This window comes from Capsicum annuum, chromosome 11 (genome assembly GCF_002878395.1).
Source record: "Capsicum annuum cultivar UCD-10X-F1 chromosome 11, UCD10Xv1.1, whole genome shotgun sequence".
In the NCBI taxonomy this organism is placed as follows: Eukaryota; Viridiplantae; Streptophyta; class Magnoliopsida; order Solanales; family Solanaceae; genus Capsicum; species Capsicum annuum.
The window spans coordinates 159051612-159074786 of record NC_061121.1 but is presented as its reverse complement, the minus strand read 5'-3'; the positions used below and the strand labels follow the sequence as shown (position 1 = coordinate 159074786).

General features: G+C 37.0%; 1 protein-coding gene across 3 annotated transcripts; it reads right to left on the bottom strand.

Moving 5' to 3' along the window:
• Positions 1-2446: 2446 nt before the first annotated feature.
• Positions 2447-20356, bottom strand: LOC107854864 (zinc finger CCCH domain-containing protein 19). 3 transcript variants are annotated; one of them, XM_047399041.1, is made up of 11 exons: positions 18350-20356; positions 18159-18238; positions 14177-14361; positions 12619-13537; positions 12355-12482; positions 7061-7120; positions 6929-6979; positions 5696-5766; positions 4790-4935; positions 3683-4704; positions 2447-3583 (listed from the first exon to the last, which is right to left on the bottom strand). In XM_047399041.1, the coding sequence occupies exons 1-11, from the start codon at positions 20071-20073 to the stop codon at positions 2669-2671; spliced, it is 5301 nt and encodes a 1766-aa protein (XP_047254997.1). In that variant the 5' UTR covers positions 20074-20356; the 3' UTR covers positions 2447-2668. The 3 variants fall into 3 exon arrangements, with proteins under 3 accessions (XP_047254997.1, XP_016555344.2, XP_047254996.1); XM_016699858.2 differs by having other exon boundaries at positions 2447-4704; XM_047399040.1 differs by having other exon boundaries at positions 2447-4704; positions 4805-4935.
• Between the last annotated feature and the right edge of the window lie 2819 nt (positions 20357-23175).

Sequence of the window (23175 nt, the reverse complement as noted above, 5' to 3'; positions counted from 1 at the left end):
ACACTGTCTCACTAAAATGGCTCTAACTCTTCACTTGAGTGTCAGATTTGGGCGAATTTGGTATCAATGGAAAGCTTATTCAATGCCCTACATGGCAAAAAGTAGAAATTAGAGAAATACAACATGGTATAAACATCAATCACTTTGGAAGTCATCCATATTCACTCAAAAGACGGATTTAGGCTTGAGGAACGATCGTGGTATTACAGGTGGTTTCTAGGGGTCAAATTTATTTTTCTATTAGGTTGGTTTTATTGATGGGGAATACTATTTTACTTTCTGATGGTCACAGATTTTATGGTGAACCGATGAAGTAACAATGTGCAAAATTTATCTTAACCTTTTTTTTTCTTCTTCTGATGTTAAAAATGACATATATTATTTAGACAAATTTTCATGTCTCTAAGTTATATCATTCTGCTCCCTCATTCGAATTCCACGTATTATCTTCATTTTTAATGCTTAATTCTTTGTGAATATAACAAATTAATCAACTTGAATTTATGAATATAGCTTCAAAGGAAAATTCTTTTAAGATTTATTAATATAAATGATTATAATATTGATTCACAATGCTAGAGTTTGCCTATGCAATTGAGATCCATTTATAACCCATTGTTATTAGCATTCATGTTTGAAGTTAGAAGCTCAACAAATAAGAAGGCAATTGACTAATAACTTGAGTAATTAGTGAGAAATACAACAACAATAACATATCCAGTGTATTCCCATCAAGTTGGGTCTGGGGAGGGTAAAGTGTATGCAGTTCATCCCACTATCTCAGATGAAGTAGAGAGGCTGTTTCCAATAGACCCCCGGCTCAGGGCAGATAACAATATAACAAAAAAACCACATAAAAGTATACATCCATATGGCAATACTATAATAACAGATAGAAAAGAATAATAACTATACAAGACACGCACAAGATGATACTCAAAATATCTATTCGAAAAACATAGGTATCACCAATACACCACAAACATACTCCTACACACTAACCCTCTACTCTAATCCGCTTCCTCCACACCTTCATATCAAGGGTCATGTCCTCCGTAAGCTGTAACTGCTCCATGTCATGTCTAATCACCTTCCTCCAATACTTCTTAGGCCTACCTCTACCCCGCCTAAAACCATCTGTAGTCAGCCTCTCACATCGCCATACTGGAGCATCCGTGCCCCTCCTCATCACTAATTAGTGACAAATAATTAAGATTATATATACTGAAGCAACAAGCATCGACTAAAAAGGTTGAAGGTGGGGGATATCGATCTCGGGTCTTCTGTGTATTACTTCTCTGGTAACAAGTATATTCACATATTTAATTATCGTAGAAATAATATGAAGTCTCACTTTTATTAGGTATTTGAGGATGAAGAAAGAGCTAGAATTTAAGGATAATTTGTGACGCCTCCTAAATTTTAATTTAGGTATTGGTTTTCATTCGTTCGTAAAAATTTTGATGATAAATTAGTTATATTTACATTGAAAATTTAGAGAGCAAAGCACATTTTTAAATTATTGGCAGATCAAAGAAAATGGAAACTAATATATGTATAAAATTGATTTTATTTTTCTTATACATAGCTATTTGGTGTGAGACCCACGTGCAAAGAACATCCCATAAGCTAATATATATATATATATATATATATATATATATATATAGGTTATAATCCTTCTACATAACAGATGTCTGATCCCTTAAATCTCCGGCACTATTTCACGAGTAATTGTGCAAACAAAATTTTGTTTTTGCTTTGGTCAAAAGAGATAAAAGGAGAGAAGTGATAACTAATTCCGGAATTAGTTTTAGAATGAAATTATCCTATATTTTATCAAAATAAAATGCATCGAATAACTCACTCCAAAATTAATTATTCCGAATTATAGTGGATAACTTATATCCAACCAAACCCCTAAAATTACAACGAGAAGAAATATATGTGAGGAAGAGGGGACCGCTATGGGCTATGCCATTATAGAGCCAAGGTGGTAATGCTCACTTAGGAGATTTAAAAAACATATAGGCATATAACAGTAAATCACATTTATCAAACTCGATTAGCATTTAAGCTTAAAAAAAATAAGGCTAGCTTTCAACATATTTTGGATAATTTTAGCTCAAGGGCACTTCTAATGTTGCCAAACACCACAACAAGCCAAAAATATACTTCTGAATTGATTAGAAGTATATAACAGTAAATATACTTCTGAATTGAAAATCCAAAGGACACTCTTATTCAAGGCAGGTCCAAATCACAATCCCTGGAAAAAATCCCTTGTCCCAGATCTCCGTGAAACATCAAACGGTATGAAACTCAAGGTAGATGGATTTTCATAGATCCCATGATTTGAAGTCTAGGAACAGCAAAATCCATAAACATGAAAGATTTCCAAGTAAAAACTACAGACCACAGCAGCATAAGAAAACTAGGGAGAATATTTGGCCGTAATGCTCACCTGTGGCTTTATTTAGAAGCTGATAACATAAAAGCAAGATGAATCAAGCTAACTGGGAAAATTGCATCAGATCAGAGGAGACCGGAGCTACTAATCTGCACAAGTTTACAATTATAGAACACCAAAATGACCTATATACTAAGGAACTAAGACGAAATCACTGTACAAAATCACTTTACTCCTACCACTACTGGCTCCTTCTGATCAGCTATGAAGATAATTGCATCTAGAACCCTTTATGCATCTATTATTTGCATTATACGGGCAGGGTACATTCCTTTTCCCACCTCTAGATGGCCCTCTACTCCCAAATGATGATTGCCTATCCCAGTTCCTATTAATGTAACCAGAATTACTACCATGAGAACCCTTGTCCCTCTGACCAGAGTATCTCCCATCTTGATGGTGATCATTATCTCTTGTCCCCCGACTCCCAGTAGGTGCACCCTTACCTTGATTTGAATCTCCTTGAGGTGGTCCTTGGATAAGTGCTCCAGGATTTCCAGTTCCCACACCCCACCCATTACCAGATGTAGGCCCTTGAATAGTTGACCCCACGCTCCCAGTTGGAGCGACCCAACCTGGATTGGCATTCCCAGATTGTGCAACCCATCCAGGATTCGAATTCCCAGGAAGTGGCCCAGTAGGAACCCAACCAGGATTTACATTCCCTGGAGGCATTGCTTGAACAGTCGCTCCCCAGTTAACATTCATGATGGCTGGTACAGCTCCACCCCAGCCCACATTTGGATTTCCAGGCATCATACCCCAGCCAGTGTTATTTTCAGGTCTCAATGCTGAAGCTGAACTCACATTATCTTGCAAACCAGCACCCCATGGAACACTAGGCACAGTTGTAGGCTGTATGATCTGTTGGCTGCCTTGAGCTGGCGCGCTCCAATAATCAGGTTGAGGCAAAACTGAGGCACCTGCATTTACAAAATTTCCAGCAATATTCTGAACAGATGAGGATGTACCCCAATTACCGTATCCCTGGGGCTGACCCGGTGCCAGAGCAGAAACGTTTGGCTCTCCCTTAGAAGGTGCCGCTGCAACCCATGTATTAACATCCACACAAGGGTTCTGCATATTAAGAGATTCAGACTGGAGAGCTGCATGCTGTGCACCAAGTTGGCAATTCATCAGTGCTGTCTGTTGTCCACTAGCTGCAAATGATTGAGCATTTTGCAAAGAATACCCAGACTCTGCAGCAATTACCTGTTCAGAAGTAGGCACTGGGCCAAAATCACTACCAGAATTCACATAATTACTTTCCGATTCCCTGACTGAATGCCCACCAAAATTTTGAACAGAAGCAGAAGTATTAACCCCATCATCTGGCAGAGCTGGAGGGGATTGGACAACTCTGTTGCCACTAGAATACGAATTTGCAACAGTAACAGAAGGCCCATCTCCTCTGACCCAAGCGGCAGTATTCTGCTTTGGAGTAGGAGATGGGAGATTCACAGAATTGTCGTTACTCCACCTGTCTGTAGAAAGAGCAGAAACATCGCCAGAAGAACTCATTCCACCTCCAGAGGGAACCAAACAACGAGAATTCTGAGACCCAACATTCTGGTCGACTTGAGGCCTCTCTCCATTTTGATTTTGCAGAACAGTTGCTGGAAGTATATTCTCAACTGCTGATGGCACTTTCTCAAACCTCCCTGCCAATGCATCAGTCAAAAGAATAGATTCCTCTTGTCTATCCAAAGATCTCCATATTTTCAGATCAGCAGGGAAGTATCCTGTATTGCTCCATTTACGCAACTGGACCATAGAAAATGGTCCCTGTATTTTACCGGAAGGGTCCTTGTAATGCCACATTTTTTCAGCTTCATTGATCTTGATGGATGTTTCTGCAACCTTATTCTGGAGTGTAGCTGGAGACGATACCGATGATGCACCAGAAAATGACTCCGTTCTTGACAAAAATTGGCTATTCTGTCCCATTGGCTCTGAAATAGCAGCAGAAGTCTGCTTATCTGGATTCATTGATTCTGTCTCCCTCCCTCTTCCTTCAATCCATGTATCTTCATTCAGCCCCCCTCCCGAATGAGCACCATCTTCACTTCTGCTCAAAACGTTTTTACCATAGGAACTCCTGTTTAGTTCAAAGTTCTTTGAAGAAGATCTTCCTGCAGCCCCCCAAGCATCTTTTGTAGGGAAGTTGCTTCTCGGAGAAATTGGCCCACGTCCTCTTCGGTTGAAACTTGAATCTCTAGACTTCATATAAGCATCTGCATGAGAAGTAGCAACTTTCAAATAATAAACAGCAAGGCGCAGTATCAATAACATATGGAGAAGAAAGGAAACTAATTGAACCTCGTCTATCATTACTTTCACTGTCCTCAGACTCATAGCTTGGGTCCATTTTTGGATCCGCATGTATTTCTGGAACTTCCTCAAGTCTACGGTGACGCTCATCAGGAGTCTTCAAGAGCTGTAGTTTCTCTACACATTCTCTAAGTGTAATCATTAGTTAAGGAATATAATAAGTGACTGACTCAGTCCAAGCAACAAGAAGCAATGACCAATAGAAGAGGGATGAGTGAATTGCTTGTAAAGGTGTTCATCTTCTGTTATTTTGGCTCATCCTCCAAAATTCAAGCAATGCCAAAGTGAGGACAAGTTTACTTCAATAGCACCAACATATTAATCAACGCTCAACAACATATAACAAAAACTAAAGGAGACCTAAAACAAGGGGAACATATGAGTTACTGCATGAGCATAGAATACTAACATCTCGCGACTGAATCCAAATTTAAACCCAGCACTCCTCTGATATCAAGAAAATTGTTATCAGGCCCTAGCATTGCGCACAATTTTTGGCCCCAACAAGTCCCGCCTCCAGAGAAGAAAAATGAACACCAAAGAAGATTTAATCTTTCAAGCAAATACTACTCCCTCCGTCCCATTTTATGTGTCATAGTTTGACCGGACACAGAGTTTAAGAAATAAGAAGACTTGATGATTTTTACCAAATTGTCTTTTATTAAAAAATGTACTGCTATTTTTAATTAAGTGGGGCCCCATAAGTGGGATTAATGAGGGTAAAAGTGGAATTTCCTTTAAATAGTTACCAAATAAGGAAAGGTGACATTCTTTTCGGGACGGACAAAAAGGGAAATGGTGACACATAAAATGGGACAGAGGGAGTACATTGCAGTTTGATGATGGCAAGAGGGAAGGGAATAGAAAGATAAAATTTTGGCAAACAAAGGATATTCCTTCTTGTGCCCTTTCTCACTTGCTCGATCGCGAAGATGACTGAGACGGAGTATCTCTGATTCCAGCCACTGAACATCAGCAAAAAGCATCAGGAAATATATTATAACAAGTTGGGAACCCAATAAAGGATGACCACAAGCAAAAGGAATCCATTAGAAGTGCAATCAAAGAGCACAATCAGTGCAGATCATACCCTAACAAATTCTGTTCACACCAAGAGGAAAAGAAATTTTTATGAACACCAAAAGGTTTATGGTATATTTGTTGATGAGACTTCTCTGAATCAAAGAGTACAATCAGTACAGAGCATACCCTAACAAATTCTCTTCACACCAAGAGGAATAGAATTTTTTATGCTCAAGGCCTTTAGAAAGCAGTAGCTATCTTTTCATGAGATACCATTCAGCTAGGGCAGTGTACTAAAAGGACAAAACGACCAGCCAGTAAATCAAACAGTCAACTTTTAGGAAGTCCATGAATAGATCGTTTGACGTCTAACCATTATCGTGAGCTAAACAGTTTTGAGAATGGGTAACTGAACTCCAGAAGGTTTATGGTATACTTGTAGATGAGACTTCTCCAATCCTCGGAATGCAAAAGGACTTCTCCAATCCTCAGAAAGCAAAAGGTCAATTACAAAGATCTAAAATCTACAAATTTCCCTCTTCCATTTACAATATTGCTTGTGATATGCCCTACTCTATTTCTCTCATAAATGTCCCAACTCCTGGCTCAATGGCAGCATCTACGCCACTTAATCTGCAAAGTGATGACTGTCAAAATTTCGTCTTTAATAAGGTAAAGAGTTTATTGATGTTAGGGCCTAGGGACAAAACCCAATATACAAGAGGTATGCAAAAAGTAGACAATCTTACGCTAGTAGCTCGTTGATTAGATAAAAATGCACGTCAAGACCAGGCACTGGAGGTCAAATAAACAGTTGACCAGTCCAAAAGGGAGCACATAGCTTATAAATAGGATTCCAACAAGGTATTATGAAGGTTGCACATGTATTCAGGAACAGAAAAGAGAGCCACACAGAATAAAACAGAGACTCCCTTGATTCCAGTTCTAAGAAAGTAATAAGAGGAAATAATCTGCCAAAAAAGGAACTTCTAACGAACTGCTGAATCAATTTCTTCAACCTTATTAATCACTGGCACATCTTTAAATAGCAATCCTATGCATATCAATAGAGATAGTCAAAAGTATCTTTTCAATTTCACTTACATCATTAACTCTCGCTGCATGTATTTCCATGGCCTTGTCAAGAATGTCACCCTGTGAATAAACCAATTTTAACCAGCATAATGAAAATAAGGACAAAATTGAAATAATTATCAATATCAGGCTGCATCATACCACTGTTGGTCTATTAATGAGTCCACATCTTATACTCTGGCGCAGACGCTTGCATTCTTCCTGAAAAGTCAAAAGAAGAGACGTGTGAACAGCTTGAACAGAAGACAAATACTTTTTCTTGACAAGTACGATTACACTAAATCAGAGGGGGGCCTAAGATTTTAACAGTTGCCGGTGAACCATTCCGGTCAACGTAAAATCACTAATCATAAAGATTATAATAATGAGTATATTCAATCGGTTTGCAGTTAATTTCAATACGTCAAATGATCCAATGGACCAAAATCAGTTCAATTCGGTAACTTTTTTCACTCATTTTTTGTTTTATTGAATAAAATTAAAAGAATATTGATAAAGAAAGGCAAAATGGCTCGATGGCCCCTTGTACTATGCCCGTCTGGTAATGTTGATACTTCTACTTACATGTTTATCCCCACTAAAAAACAACATTTTAAACGTTTTTATGAATACGTGGCATTAACTTGATGATATGGCAAAACACGTGTTTTTTGGGCGCGTGATAAAATATTTGTAACATTTAAAAAATTAAAAAAATAGTAAATAAAAAAAAAACTAAAATCTCCTCCCCCCCCCCCCTCAAACTTCCGCCTGAAACCTTCGTTCCAGCACCCTCCCCGCCCCCCGTCGTCCACCACCACCCCGCCACACCTTCCCCCACCCACCATTATAGATCCAAAATGCTCCTCAAGACTTGCCTCCCTTCCACCATAACCACCACCGCAATATCTCCACTCATTTCCTTGTCCAAACCCTCTCCTTCTTCCTTTCTCCCAAAACCTCCACAAGAACAAATTGGGCTTTTCCAAGACTCCGATTGGAATTGCTATGTACTAAACCAATTGGGGCTTTTGGATGAGAACCCTTCCTTACCTCCCCAGACATCAATTGGCATTGCAATTGATCAAATTCGCCGGAAAATTCACTGTCATCGGAGTTTTGCGTTTTTCCGACAATGCTACTCGAAGCTTCTTTGCCTAAAATTGGACTAAGAAATGCGCAATGGTCTCCTCAATCCTTTTCCTCAATTAAATCGGCTCCAATTCGCTCCACAGTTGCTCGAATTTGAAGATTCCTTCCTGACAATTTTGTTGAAGCATTGTTCACGCCGCCATAAGTCATTTCTTGCAATTGGAACATTGTTTTGATCTTCATTACCCATTTTCGCAGTTGTAACATTACGAATTTCATCAGAAGTTGCACGAATTTGAACGCCCAATTTTGATGATTCCGCCGCGACTGAACTGGTACCGCCCGCACTCTTTTGATCAATTGTGATATTAGATTCCTTTGTACTTTGAAATTGAATAGGATTTTGTGATGTATAATCCACTCCACCGCTTGTAATCACCTCAATTTGGGCAGAATCATTTTGTGATATAATTTTTTGAAACTCACCCGTCGGAAAACACAGTGCTTACAAGCTGTTGCTCAGGTTGGTGGTGATGAAAAAAAAATCATTTTTTTGTAGTATTAAACAATTTATAATCAATTTATTAAAAATAATAAAAATTTTAATTTTATAAATTTTTCTTCAGTATTTTTAATTTAAAATTCATAAATTTTATAGTATTATAAAAGAGAGATGAATTTTATTTTAAATATTTTTAAAATGACGTGGCAACTGACGTGGAATTTAATACAATATTTAAAAATGATGTGGCGGCTGATGTGGAGGCGAGTGTGTTACACAAGCCGAAATAGGGTTTAAAATATTGTTTTTTAATGGATTCAAGGGTCCAAATGACAAACATGTAAATAGAAATATGCATATCAATCAAATTAGTCCGTGAAAAAGCAATACCTCTATTCAAAGTTACCAGCTTGAAAAAAAAGCAATATCTTTATTTTCGTATAATTTTTGTTAGATTGATTAGTTCACCACTATAATTTTCTTTCCATATTTCATGGGATTAATCTCTTTTTTATATATTATATTTCATTAACACTGAAATTAATAACAAATAATCAAAGGCAGTTTAGAAAGCCCTCACAACTTTTCATAAGCTAGATATTGAAAAAGCTTGTGACCATATCAGTTTGAATTTCTTAATGAAAATTCTAAAAGACATGGGCTTTGGAGACAAATGGATCGATTGTATACAGTTTTGCATTTCAAGTGCAAGATTTTCACTCATTATAATTGGCAATCCCGAAGGAATTTTCAACCCCCTGGAGGTCCTAGACATGGAGACCCTATGTCACCAATTCTGATCCTTTAGCTATGGAGGGCCCAAACCACATTTTTAGAACTGCAAAGGCAAATGGGTGGGTGAAAGGTTCAATGCTCAGACCGGGAGGGGTGTTGATCTAGAAATAATACACCTCTTTTATGCAAATGATGCCATGGTTTTTTATGAGGCAGAAGTGGCAGAGATTAGACACCTAATAGCAATCCCTACAATCTTTGAGGTCATCTCAGGACTTCCATGTAAATTGGTTGAAAAGCTACGTCTTTTAAATTAATCGGGTAGACAATTTACAAACTCTAGCTAAGAACGTGGGTTGCCAAGTAGCTTCACTGCCTACAAAAAAAACTGGGGATTCCTTTGGGGGCAAAAAACTAGGAACTCGAGGTTTTGAATGAGGTAATGGAGAGGTGTGAGAAAAGGCTCTCGAGATGGAAAAGACAGCACCTAAAACTAGTCAATTCCCAATCCCCCAAAAGCATTGAGAAGAGAATCGACAGAATGAGAAGATCCTTCATCTAGCAAGGAAGGAAAGAAAAGAGACGCTAAATCTGGTGAAATGGGAGATACTCACGTTGAGCATAAACCAAGGAGCCCTTGGCCTGAGAAACCTCAGCACCCAGAATAAGTGTTTATTACAAAAAATGGTTATGGAGATTTTGTAACGAAGATATGGTCCACTGGAGGAGATTAATAGCAGGGAAATATGGGTTTCTTAGCCAATGGACTACACTGAGGAGGTGATGGTGTCTTTTGGATGCAGTGTTTGGAAGACCATGAGAAGGAGATTGTGGCCAAAATTCAACAACAATACCTATGTCAGTGTGGGCAACGTCTTGAAGATATATTGAAATGTTTTAAGTCTCTTATTTTTTTTGGTGTAAACAAGTATTAGTAGATGAGATCATAAAGAGAGTAAATTTATAGGAAACTTGTAATTTTGCATATCTTTTCAAGTGTGTGCCCACAACCCATGGATGATGAATTTTTTGTAATAAGTTGGCCTTATCTCAAAAAAAGAAGTGCTAATATCATTGCTTCTTTCCAAGAGGACAGGTGAAGAAAAAAAAAAGGACAGGTGAAGATAAGAAAAAAGTATCACATATGAGCAACATGGAAAAAGCAATATGCCAATAGGGCAAAAACAAAAATGCATGTCAGGAGTCTAAAGGAATGATCTTTAAAGTTTAATCGAGTTCATACTAGAAAACTAACCCCAAACACAATGTAGTGGGCAAACTTTCAAGTTGGAATAACCCTTTCCCTCTTGCTTCCATGTTTTCCTTTCTGGCTGTAATATGACCCTTCCCGCATCTTGGGGGTTTTCCTTTATGCAACATCTGGATTCCAAGGTTCTATTGAGGAATGGAGTGTGATGCCTCCTGTCCCCACCCACAATATATCCCTCTCCTTTTCTTGAGGGTTTCCTTTATGCAATATCTAGATTCCAGGGTTATCATGAAGAATGGGGAGTGATGCCCCCAACCCCACCCACCACAAGCAAATGGTAGTGTCTATGTTTAGATGATATGTCACAAGTAAATGGTAGTGTCTATGTTTAGATGATATAGAAAAACAAGACAGGGAGCACAATGGTTGATACCAAGCACAGAGCATGCGGAGAAAGGAGATATGGAAGAGGTAAACTTAATCAAGGGTGATCCCTCAAACCCCTGGACTCCAATAACCTGCTCTTCAGTTGCCAACCAACTTCCAACAATGCAAACAGAAGTCAAACTCTAGTGGTGCCCTAGAGACATTGCTTTTAACAGCACTTTTAGCCTTTCAAATACTCCTAACCATAACAAGAAGCTTCACTATATTATGATAATTTATGAGACCTTCATTCTATAGCTTTCATTTGATCATTTCTATTTTAGATAAAATTCAGCTTTAACACATAAAAGTTCTTGACTTTGCTCGTTTGCAACTAAAATACTCTGACTATTCAAGGTTCCTATTACCCCTAAATTACAATTTTCAATGTTTATTTCTATCCTGGACGAAAATTTGGGAGGAGTGCGTTTTCACACACCAAGCATGTGGGATTTTTAAAATTTGAATAAATTTTATTATTTCCTAACCTCGCACATTTAGACCACTTTTTTCTAGCCAGAACTATTAAAAGATTGATCAGTAAACAGCTTTTTAGGCGTAGTAACAATTCTAAATTGTAAACGTATCATTTTACTTGGAATTAAATTATTTCTACTTAAAATCACACACTTCTGCTGATCCATGTAACAAGCTTGACGGGAAGTCTATTTTTTCAATGGATCTTACTTTTTTCTATTTAGACTTGCTCATTTTTGGATAATGCATTTTTTCCAGAGAGCTTTGCAACAAGTTCTGCTGGAACTCTACTTATTTGTAAGCAGAACTACAATTCTATATTTTAAACAAGCTCCATTTATTTTAACTAAATTTACTTTTTCTGTCTATACTTGCGAATTTTCGAAACTCCATCTATCGGCTAGATTTGTAACAAGTTTGGTTGCAACTCAATTTTTCGGGCTAGATCCAATGTTCTAAACAAAAAAGAACAAAAAAATGAGAGGGAAAAAATAAGAATAAACAAAAAAAAATTATGCAGTTGAATCAACTACACATGGAATATGATCATGTGGCAATTAGTTGTTGGAACAAATGGCCACATGAAGGCCTATTTACACTTTTCTCCATGCCCATGAGCCGACAAAGAACGAAAACCAATCTTCCTGTAACTTGACGAAAATAGACACCGGAAATTATAGTTAAGGAGGTAAAGTAAAAACACCTCACATAAGGCATGGAAAGTTGCAAGCTGAGCCATGTTTCAGAAATTTATTTTTGAATTAAGCCTAAAATTACCAAAATATTGTGTTACTCCTTGGTCTATCTGTAATCAAAAGTTTGTGACACGAAAACATGAAGAAAAAAAATTGTGAGAAATTTCTCTCTTTTCTTTTGAATATTATTCCTCAGGATTTCAATCAGTATCTTGGCATTCTTTATCTCTTATCTTATCATGCAGCAGTTTTAGAATGTCAGACTAGGTATTTCAAACTATATTTCATGATGTAGCACATGAAGCGCATATTCAATCACCTCTGTGAAATCTTGATTTGAGATCGTATCAATTGATAAAACCTCTGTCTTGTTCAGATTTAAGATCTCCAGTGCAATATCAGTTGTCCTCTTACCAAGTTTGTAAGGTTCAGCAGCTTTGCTTGTACCTGCAGTCAGGACCACATTGTTCGGAAAAAGAAGTTGATGAGCTTCAAATAAAATACATGTACACAATGATATCATAAAAGTAAGAAAACAAAAGAAGGTACAAACAAGCAATGTCCTAAAACTATATGTAATTACCTACAACTTGCACCAGCCTATAAAGGTCTTGCTTCTGAACGTTACCCGAAATTCGTATTCTCAAAAAGGTTCCAACAACTTTATCATGGAATCTGTCATTCTCTTCGAGAAGGTCCTCCACCAACTTCCGACGTAGGTAAATTAAGCTGATGTTATGCACATCAACAGCCGCATACTCATCAAGATTTGACTGAGGTCCCCGATTTTCACCTTTCTTACGCTTACGTTTCCTGTCTTTGACTCCCTTTGTAGGAGTGTCAGCATTTCCATCAGCTTCAAACTGATTAAATTCTGTATCAACTACACTACCTTGAACATCATCAGTCTGTGAATCCTCTTTCACAAGAAAATGAGACTCAAGTAATTTTAACATCTCAAAGTGCCCAACACGTGTTTTTCCAAATAGCCTTTCAAGTCTTGAATCACATATAATTTGACTCTTACGACGAGGATCACGCAGTTTGTTTGTTTTGATATATTCGAGCAACAGAGCTTGCACATCAAATTGAGAAAGAACAGAAGTGTCACCACTTTTCATGTGCTTAACAAATTCAAGCAACTCTTTTGATGCCCACTCAGTGGTGCCAGCTGTGGAGAAGCCTTCACTAATAGTAACAGCCGTAGTTGTGGGGTCCTCTTCATTTTTGAGAGATTTCGAACGTTTTCTTAGCTTTCTTTTTTTGGTTTTACTGGCTTCCAATGTCTCAATGGAAGCATCTGAACCAGAACCTCCACCACCATTATTGTCAAGTTGTGCCTCAGACAGTTCTTGTTTAGAAGCTGACACATCAGCTCCCTTCCTAGGACATTTGGCATCAGCAATTTCATCTGAAGATAAAGATAGCTTTGCTTTTAAATCCATTAAGTAATCCTTGAACAGATACTCAAAGCTACTCTTGTCATCAAAATCTATTGGACCCTGGACCAGCAAAGAGCAAGAAGATCAGAACTGTGCTAAAGGTTAAGATTAAAAAGATTACCAGTTTAAAGAAGAAGAAATCAGAAACATCAATCAATCACCACCAGAAAAAACAGCAACTAAAAACAGAGAATTGCTCATGTTGCTAGCAACCATATAAAAGACAGCCTGCACATTCTATTTATACATTATATCAGATGATATTTTAGATATTTAATATAACCAAACAAACCAAAATCCATCTCAATATCTATATCATTATATGCCTACTACACCAAAAACAACCCACCTATAATATTTAACTAGGTCTCTCGTAACTAACTTGATGTAGCATAAAAATTCACAACCAAAATTACCATGCTATCAGGTGGCTTAGATAATGGATATGATAGGAATAATGTTTTCTCCCATGCCCAGCTTCTTACTTCTTATCTAACATCAGTTATGGTTATGTACTTCAATTTTCTTGGTATCTTTCTTTATGCACGTTTCCAATTAACTTGCAGTAACTTATATTTTAACAGTGGTAATCATAGCAAAAAATTATGCACGTGCATGGGATGTACGACGACATTGGTTGAGAATAGCTTAATCCAATCAACAGCTCAAGAAGATAGCAAGTATAGTAAAACTACATACATCATTGTCTTCTTTGCCAAGGCCTTCTATTAGCTTGACAGTTTTCATGCAATTCTTGCAAAAACCCTTGTTTCCTCTTACACATAGGATGACATCGTCTTTGATGCACCCCTTGCATAATGAAAATGTACATGTGTAGCACAAATAGCAAGCATTCTTCCGACAAATAGTACACTGATGCCAGCCTGGAAAAAAGTATAACAAGAGTTACAATAACAAGAGTTACAATGTAAAAGTAGGCAACTAGAAGAACAAACATATTTCAATGTTCTGATAACGATATAGCAGATAGCAGTTTATTCTTCCATATCCTGAATAGTACAAATAAGGAAGAGTACTAAAGGTGATACTTTAGTTACCAAGGATCGAACTCTTTTTAATAGACTTTCTCAATCTAATAGTGTGTTGATGAATTTTTCCATGCAATACAATAAGCATACGCCAATAGAAGTTTCCATCAACTCAACGAAACACCTGAGTTATGAATCAGATGACAGAAGTGAACAATATAACTTTAACAACTTTACATGTTCCCAAGAGTCCTCATTTCTTTGGTCAGGAACCCAAAAGTAAGTCATTGATTGTTCACTGCCCACAGGAGGAAAACTGCACACAAGCTATGGATAGAAATCGACACCGACTCCACTTAAGTTAAGTAAACTTCAAGAACTCCATTCCAGCTTAACATAATTACAATCACCTCCTATAAAAATTGAAATACATTTGATTAATGTATATCCTAAAAGTATCAGTTATCCACACATTTCCTCCTTTATATCATTCATCTACAGGATCCAGCAGGTACTGCACCATCATTTGTCAAATGACAAATCCACCATTCTCTTTGTTCATTTCCTTCCATTCTATTGCTAGTCTAACACAAAATACCACATCTCTTTCTTCTTCATCCCCAAACTTCTTTATTAGTTTTCATGGCCACTTCTATGAAGTGCATCTATTAACATGCATATTCTGTCTTTCAATCAACTAATAGTTCAGCCTGTTCTCTTCCTCGCTCCACCTCATGGATCTAGCACTACTAACCTTTTGCTTTAAGCTGATGGAATATATGACTAAGGCCCCTTTATTTTTATTAAGATAAAAGATATTTGGATCCGAATACACATACGATTACTAAGATACTGTATCTAAATCTGAACACTGGATAGCTAAGATTTTTTTTTCCTCAACATCAGAATGTTTTATAATATATCTTTATTTAGAAACTAATAAATATAAATATTAAATCCTCAAAATATTAAATTTACATGATGTTGTTTAATATGAATCTTCCATCTTCTGATAAACAAGGAGTCAAAGGGTGCATTTGTTTTTATTAAGATTCAGACGTCTAAATCTGAATGCATATCTGAATAATTAATATGTTGTCTTCAGATCTGAAAACTGAATGGTTAAGACTATTTGTTTTTCAATATCTGAATATGCAAAATTTATTTATTTGTATATATAATAAAAATATAATTCTAATAAAAATAATTATATATTAGAAAAATATTTGATTTAATACCATAAAATTATTATTTGATTGAAAAAAATATTTATATTTGTTAGTGATAATGGAGATGGTTTGTAATGGTGGTGATGGTGGTAATGATTGATGTTAGTAGTGATCTGTAATGTTGGTGGTGATAGTTGTGATGGTAGAGATGTTTGGTATTGTAGTGATTGTTATGATGGTGGCGATTTGTAGTGGTGGTGGTAGTGATGTAAAGTTGGTTGATGGTAGTAGTTGGAGGTGTTGATTGTGATGGCTTAAAAATGAATGCATGATAGTTGACAATGTGTTGGTGGTAGTTGGAGATGTTACTAGCTGTGATGGTGGAGATGATCATTAGTAGATATATTGTAGCGATGATGGTGTTCGAAGCGGTGGTAGAAGTGGAGACACCGGTGATAATAATAGTGGTGATAATAATAGTGGTGGTGGCCGAAGATGTGTGGATGTTGATGATGTGTTAGTGGTAGTTAGCGGTGGCGCTAGTTGTGATAGATGAGTTGGTGAGTAGTTGGGATTGGCCGATAGTGATTGATGGTGGAGGTGGTGTTGGTGGCGTTGGCGGTGGCGGTGGCGGTGGCGATAGCGGTGGATATAATTAAAATAATGGAGGTGGTAGATATGATAACAGCTGAAAATAGTGGTTAGTAGCAATTATGATTATGAATGGTGGTTGTGATGGTGTAGGTGGTTGGTGGTGGTGGTGGTTGGTGGCTAAGTGGTGGTTGACAATGGTGGTGGTGGCAGAGGTGGTTAGTGGTGGTGACAGATTATTATGGATAGAGTGGTGGTGAATATTATCCAACACAAAAATACCTCTTAATGATTAAGACTTAGTACCAGATTTAAATGATTAAGACCTATTCAGACCTATTAAGAGCAAAAATCTTAATGAAAAACAAATGCACTTAATGGTCTGAAGTCTAAATCATTCAGACCTCCTCCATTAAGTGCAAACAAATGAGGCCTAAGTCGCTGGTTCGTGAAGCTCAGCCAAGAAGCTCCACTAAAATTACTGTCGTGCATTTTCATGATGCTGGAAGTAGGAAATACAGGTGAGGAGAGATAAAGCACATAGCATGACACAATTTAGATGAAGCCTAGTCACTTTTGTTACATTCAACATGACGTTGACAAATGCATGCTTTCCTGCGAGAAAATAGAACAAAAGAATCAGCAACATTCTTCATTGTACTCATCCTCAATCTCCCAAGGATAAAAACAGCCGAGAAAATATTTAATGAAGAAACAAAAATAAAAGGAAGGAAGGAAAGAAGAAAATAAAAAAATATTCTAGAACACTACAAAAATAGAGGATGGGTATAATTTTAAAAGCAGCATCTAGCTTTGACAACCTTGTAGCACAGTATAACCCCCAAAAGCAACTAAAGTCAAGTGAATCAATGAATTTTTATCAGAAGCAAATTGTGTACTATTATTACCGTCGATGACCAAGGGCGTATTTAGGTGGGGGGCACCTGGTTCACGTGAACTCAAACCCATGCTCCCCTCCCTAGACCATGCATTGTAGTGTAATATTTTTCTAAAAATATTTAGATGCATATGTGCGAACCCACGCTCGAAGTATTTTCATAATAGTGCACCCATCCTCTCGAAATTCTAGATACGCCTCTGTCGATGACTTTTAAACTCCCAAAACTGTATAATATCAGAACAACGTAAATATAATTGAATAAGCACCCATGCATCGCAAACGCTACAAAAATGCATCAGAGATATCATATTTATCACCAAACTAGGGAATGACAGGAGATTTTCTCCCTCATCTATATCCAATTTCTGATGGGTTAAAACAGATTTTGATATTTCCTCCTTCCAAAAACAAAATCTGGAGGAGTTCTCAAGACTATCATGGAGGTTGCACATCTTTCCTCTTTACCTTCTAAGTTTATATCGAATAGAAAAATGACCATTACCCCTGCTCTTTTGCTTTAACTTGTCTTGCCCAACCTCTTTTCACCCTAACCAACCATAGCATCAGACTGTTTTTCCTCAAATGTTGGGTCCCACTAAAGACTCCGAGAAGCAATTCCAAGCTAATATTGAGAAGATCAGAAAAGAAAGGAAACCAGCTTGAGAACCACTCCACAATGCAACTTCAGATTATTTGGAATAAAAAGGAATAGGATGTTATTTCAATTAGCTAAATCATATTGTTATGTTATTAATGAATGTAGTTTGATTTATCGACGAAAATATTGTCCCACAACATTTATTTGTAATTTCCAAATAGTGAGTACTGTTGGCTTATTTTAGAGAGAAGCCTCATAAATCAAAGTGTGAAAGACATATCAATGTGTATTGCCATCTTTAACAAAATTAATACAAGAGAACTTGGTGGTACATTTCAGTTACCAACTTCAAAAAACAAAGGAACTTGGTGGTACATTAATCATGTTACTTAAAGTCAGATAAGTCAACAAAGAGGTAGAATAATGCACTCACCACAATTCCATCGACCCTTGGCACGAAAAAAATCCTCATCCCTATCAATACATGAAGGATGATATGCTTTGGTACAACCCCTAAAATGAAAAAAACACAAAAAAGGTACCACCACGTGAGCAAATTCCACAACACACACACAGCAAAAATTAACATTTATATGGTTCCGAAATGAGAAAAAAAAACTTTACCTACGGTCACATAGCACCAAATTCCCTCCATCAAAGCAAATGAAGCAAACATCCTCTCCTATAGTCTTCCTCCTACTTGAAGATCTTCCTCCAGATTTGGACTTCCCAGTACTCCTAGTAATCTTCCTCTTCCTCTTTCCTCCAGAGGATTTTCCTGATTCAGTCATTTCAGTTTCAGTCTCTATTTCAGTTGTAGTCGCATTAGTAGCCTCATCTTCAGCACCCGTCCGTTCGTCGTCCTCGTCTAGAGGAACAGGTTCCTCTTCTTCATGCTTCATCGTATCCATTTCGACATCTTTCTCCGACTCCATTCTAGCTTCAACAGCTGAAGTATCTACCCGTGTCGCCATTTCATCACCTTCCTTGTTTTGAGTCTCAACCATTTTCTCCCCATTAGCAGCCTCGCCCTGAGCACCTGTCCGCTTCTCGTCCTCATCTAGAGGAACAGATTCCACTTGCTCGTGCTTCATTGTATCCATTTCGACGTCTTTCTTCTCTATACTAGCTTCAACAGCTGAAATATCTACCTGTGTCGCCATTTCAGCATCTTCCTCGTTTTGAGTCACAACCACTTTCTCCCCATTAGCAGCCTCATCCTCAGCACCCGTTCCTTTGTCCTCCTCATCTGGAGGAACAGATTTCACTTCGTCATGCTTCATTGTATCCATTTCGACATCTTTCTTCGATTCTACTCTAGCTTCAACGGCTGAAATATCTACATGTGACACCATCTCGTCATCTTCCTCTGCATTAGCAGTTTTATCTTCAGTACCCATTGCCTTATCTTCCTTTTCTAGAGTGACCCCTCCTGAACCGTCTAACACAACAGGAGTAATTCCCACTTCCTCGGCCTTAGCTGTCTCCATTTCCCCATTTTCCCCTAATTCTACACTACCTTCAGCAGTTGAAACATTTACCTCTGCCCCAGTTTCAGCATTCTCTGCGCCAACCTTATTATCATTTCTAGCCACAATTTCATCATTCTCAGATTCATTTGTATTCAGAACCACTTTCTCATCACCAGCACCATCTCGCATACAACTCTCTGTTTCGCTCTTCGTGGCATTTACTACCTTTGTCACCTCATCTTTCTCTAACGCTGATACATTTGCCTCTTTCTCATCACCAGCACTACCTGCCATACAACTGTCTATTTTTTCGCCCTTTGTGTCATTCACTACCTCTGTCACCTCATCATTCTCCAAAGCCGTTACATTCGCCTCGTCCTCATCCCCAGCACCACCTGGCGTGCCACTTTCTGCTTCGCCCGTCGTGGCATTCACCGCCTCTGCCACAACATCTTTCTCTAACTCCGTTACATTTGCCTCTTTCTCATCACCAGCACCACCTGGCATACAACTGTCCACTTCGCCCTTCGCGGCGTTCACTGCTTCTGTCAACTCATCTTTCTCTAACGCCGTTACATTTTCCGTCTCAGTAACTGCCTCATCTTCTTCGGCACCACCTTTACCCTGCTCAGAACTCGCACCAACCACCGATTCTCCCGTCGGTGGGCCCAACTCAACATCAGCAAGCTGTGAGCTGTCAACGGCAACCTCCAATTCTTCCACGGGTGGGCCCACCTCCGGTGCCGGCAAAGCCGTACTCATCTCAACAACCGGTGACGGTGACGTGGCAGCCAATCTGGCGACGATTTCGGTTTTTTGCTGGCCGACCATGATACGGTTATTCACATTGGAAATAGATTCTTCCTCTTCCGCCATGAAAGGGGGGATTAAAACAGCAAAACCCTAACCCTAGTTTAATTTTTCTTTTTCAGTAATATGTTTTACAGGAATAAAGAAAGAAAAATAACTATAGCTGCTGATACATACATAAAATAGGCTAAATATGCATGAATATGTATGTATGCATATGAAATCGTTTTATGGTATTAAAAAAGTGGATTTGGGATTTCTATCGGCGTTATATATCACGAAGAACGGTTTTTCTCGAGGGTGTGAGAGGAGTGGTAGAGTTTGGGCTAAAAGATACAAAAATTGTACAAGCCCAGTGTCGAGCCCAACTGGGTCCATTTTTGAGGATTTATCGGAGTGATCTTCATAATGAATGTCTTGAATATTAAGCCTGCGTAACAAAAAGGACTAAAAAATCTATATTGTTATAAATATATCATATATAATAAATGTTTACTTTTAACACATATAGTGAATATCTACTTTACCATATATTGTATATGTCTATTTATGGAAAAATTACAAACCTCAAGGTTAGTTTTTCCTTATAAATAAAGGATTTTCCTTCATTGTAATTCATCCCTCGAGAGAAATAAGAATTCCTTCTGAGAAATAAAGATAGTTTTGCCTTATAAATAAAGGGGTTTTCCTTCATTATAATTCATCCTCAAGAGAAATAAGAATTCCTTCTGAGAAATAAAGAAGTCTCATCTCTTTTCTCTCTTCTTTTTGTTCTTTGCTTTATATTTCATAACACGTTACTAGCATAAGACTCTGCCAAACAAGATGAAATTATAAATCTAAAGGTAATTTCAAGGTTAGTAATTCCTTATGTTATCTTTCTTTTGTTACTAATAATATAATTATTGTTGGATTTGAGAAAAAATAATTGGCCTGGAACCATTTAAGTTTTAAATTTATTCCTCAAGAACAATATTAACAAAAGGATGATAATATCTTTGGGTTTAAATCCCATCAATTTATGCCTAAGACGCTTTTATATGGATAAGGCATTGAGTTTGAATCTCGATGCATCATATTGATGATATTAGAGTAAATACATAATTACCCCCTGATGTTGTCCGAATTTTTCAAAAAGACACCTAAACTTTACTTTCGACCTATTACCTCACGATTCTTACTAAAACCGTTGCAAATACATCGTTTGTTGCTGATTTTTAGTCACAACAAAGTGAGTGAATACACGCACCAATCAGGTGTTGCCACATGTTAAATATATTTAATTTCATACTTTATTTATTTTTTTAATAAATTTTTCCTTTTTATTTAATTTATCACCCTACCCCACCCCCTCTTTCCCCACCCACCCTATGCAGCAACTGCCCCCTCCCTCTCCCCGCGTATAACAGCTCTACTCCACCCCCCACCCTCACCCCTGTCCAATTGCTGATTTCTCCATTCTTCTTGCTCTTTGGATTTCGTATCAATGGTTCCAATTTCGTGTTTATGTTAATTTTGTAATGCTTCCTAATTTTGTATTGATTTACGTATTTGTTGATTGTTTAATGATGACATCAAAAATCCATTAAAATGGAGCTTTATAGCTTCTTAAGAGGATATATAACAACTATAAAAAGTAAAAATTAGAATTTAAAATAGACACACCAATTAAATATCAAGAAATAGATACTTTAAGAATGATATTGTTGAGAAAAGTTTGAGAAGAGAGATAAATTTTTTCTTCAAAATAAGCTATCAATAGAGGAAGAAGAGAATTCGGTTTGTTAAAGTGGAGAAGAAGAGATTTTTAAAATATTTTACAAATAATTATACGTGGCGGCTTTTGATTGGGTATTTAAGTCAACTTTGAACCATTCATGCGCTTCCTGTTCGTGTTTACACGCATAGTTAAAATTTTGGTCAAAATAATGTATTTACAACAGTTTTAGTAAGAATAGTGGGGTAATATGTCGGAAGTAAAGTTCAGGTGTCTTTTTGAAAAATTCGAACAACATCAGGGGGTAATTATTATTTACTCATGATATAATGATGGCTAAGGCAAAATAATATGTTTTTAATGAAAAGCCATGAAATATATCCCATTAAATATGCTCCATTACATGAAGTGAATATGATAGCAATATATGATAAGTCTAAAATATGACAACTTACTTCATTCTTAAAGTGTATATGATAACAGTGCATAATATGTCTGAAAGAAGACAAGTGATTGAATGCACGAATATACGCGTGGAGGGACAATATGATAATGATCATCAAAAGTGGTGATATTTTCACACGCTTATTATGATCATAAGATGTGTTAGAGAAAAATTCTCTAGATCATATGTATGTCTCGATTTACTCCTGAAGTAGCAATATCATAAAAGATGTTATAAGCTATCAATTTGATAGGCTTAAGACACGATTATATTTCATTCATGAGAATGCGAATTTTAATTGTTATAAGCATAGATCTATTCCCTCAGCGAATATGATGATATTTAGTGAAGCTTATCAACAAACGTGAACTTGATTGTAATGGCTTCACAAATCACCTCCGAATGAGACAGAATAATCGATAAGAGTTATTTTGAAATCTACTTCTAAAGTAGTAAATCTAGAATTTATTCATATAATAGTAAATTTGAAATTTACTAAAGTAAAAAGGTATATGTCATGGTAAACTTGGAGTTTGATAAAATAAAAGTTCATAAGCTGACATGAACGATTATGACATCCAAAAGATGTGCATATTGAGTATTGAACATGTAATGAAGAATTAGAAAATTCTTGAAGTATTATTCATATTGTTTGTTCTCATGATAAGTTGGTTGGACCAACTAATTATTGGATTGGATCCCTTAAAATCTGAAAAATATAAAAGGTGAATAAGGGCTCGTTCACCTTTCATGTGATATGTTGAAAAGATGCATCAATAAGATAATCACTGTACATTTATTGTCAATCTGTAGTTTGACATTCATAAAGTTGTTTGCTCAATAAGATTGAGTTAAGAGCATAACTTTCAGATTGTGCAATCAAGACAATTCATCTTGATGAAAATGGTTTGGGATTGAATATCTTCAATAAATAGCTAAACCATTGCTATTTATGTTAGTTTTCCTAACATAAAGGGCAGATTATAAGCAACTATGAAATATGTTA

Coding starts and splice junctions, on each gene's coding strand:
- LOC107854864 (XM_016699858.2), bottom strand. CDS start 20,073: ATGGCGGAAGAGGAAGAATCTATTTCCAATGTGAATAACCGTATCATG. Junction 18,239..18,349: donor TTGGTGCTATGTGACCGTAG/GTAAAGTTTTTT, acceptor TTTTCATTTTAG/GGGTTGTACCAAAGCATATC. Junction 12,483..12,618: donor TAGGCTGGTGCAAGTTGTAG/GTAATTACATAT, acceptor TCCTGACTGCAG/GTACAAGCAAAGCTGCTGAA.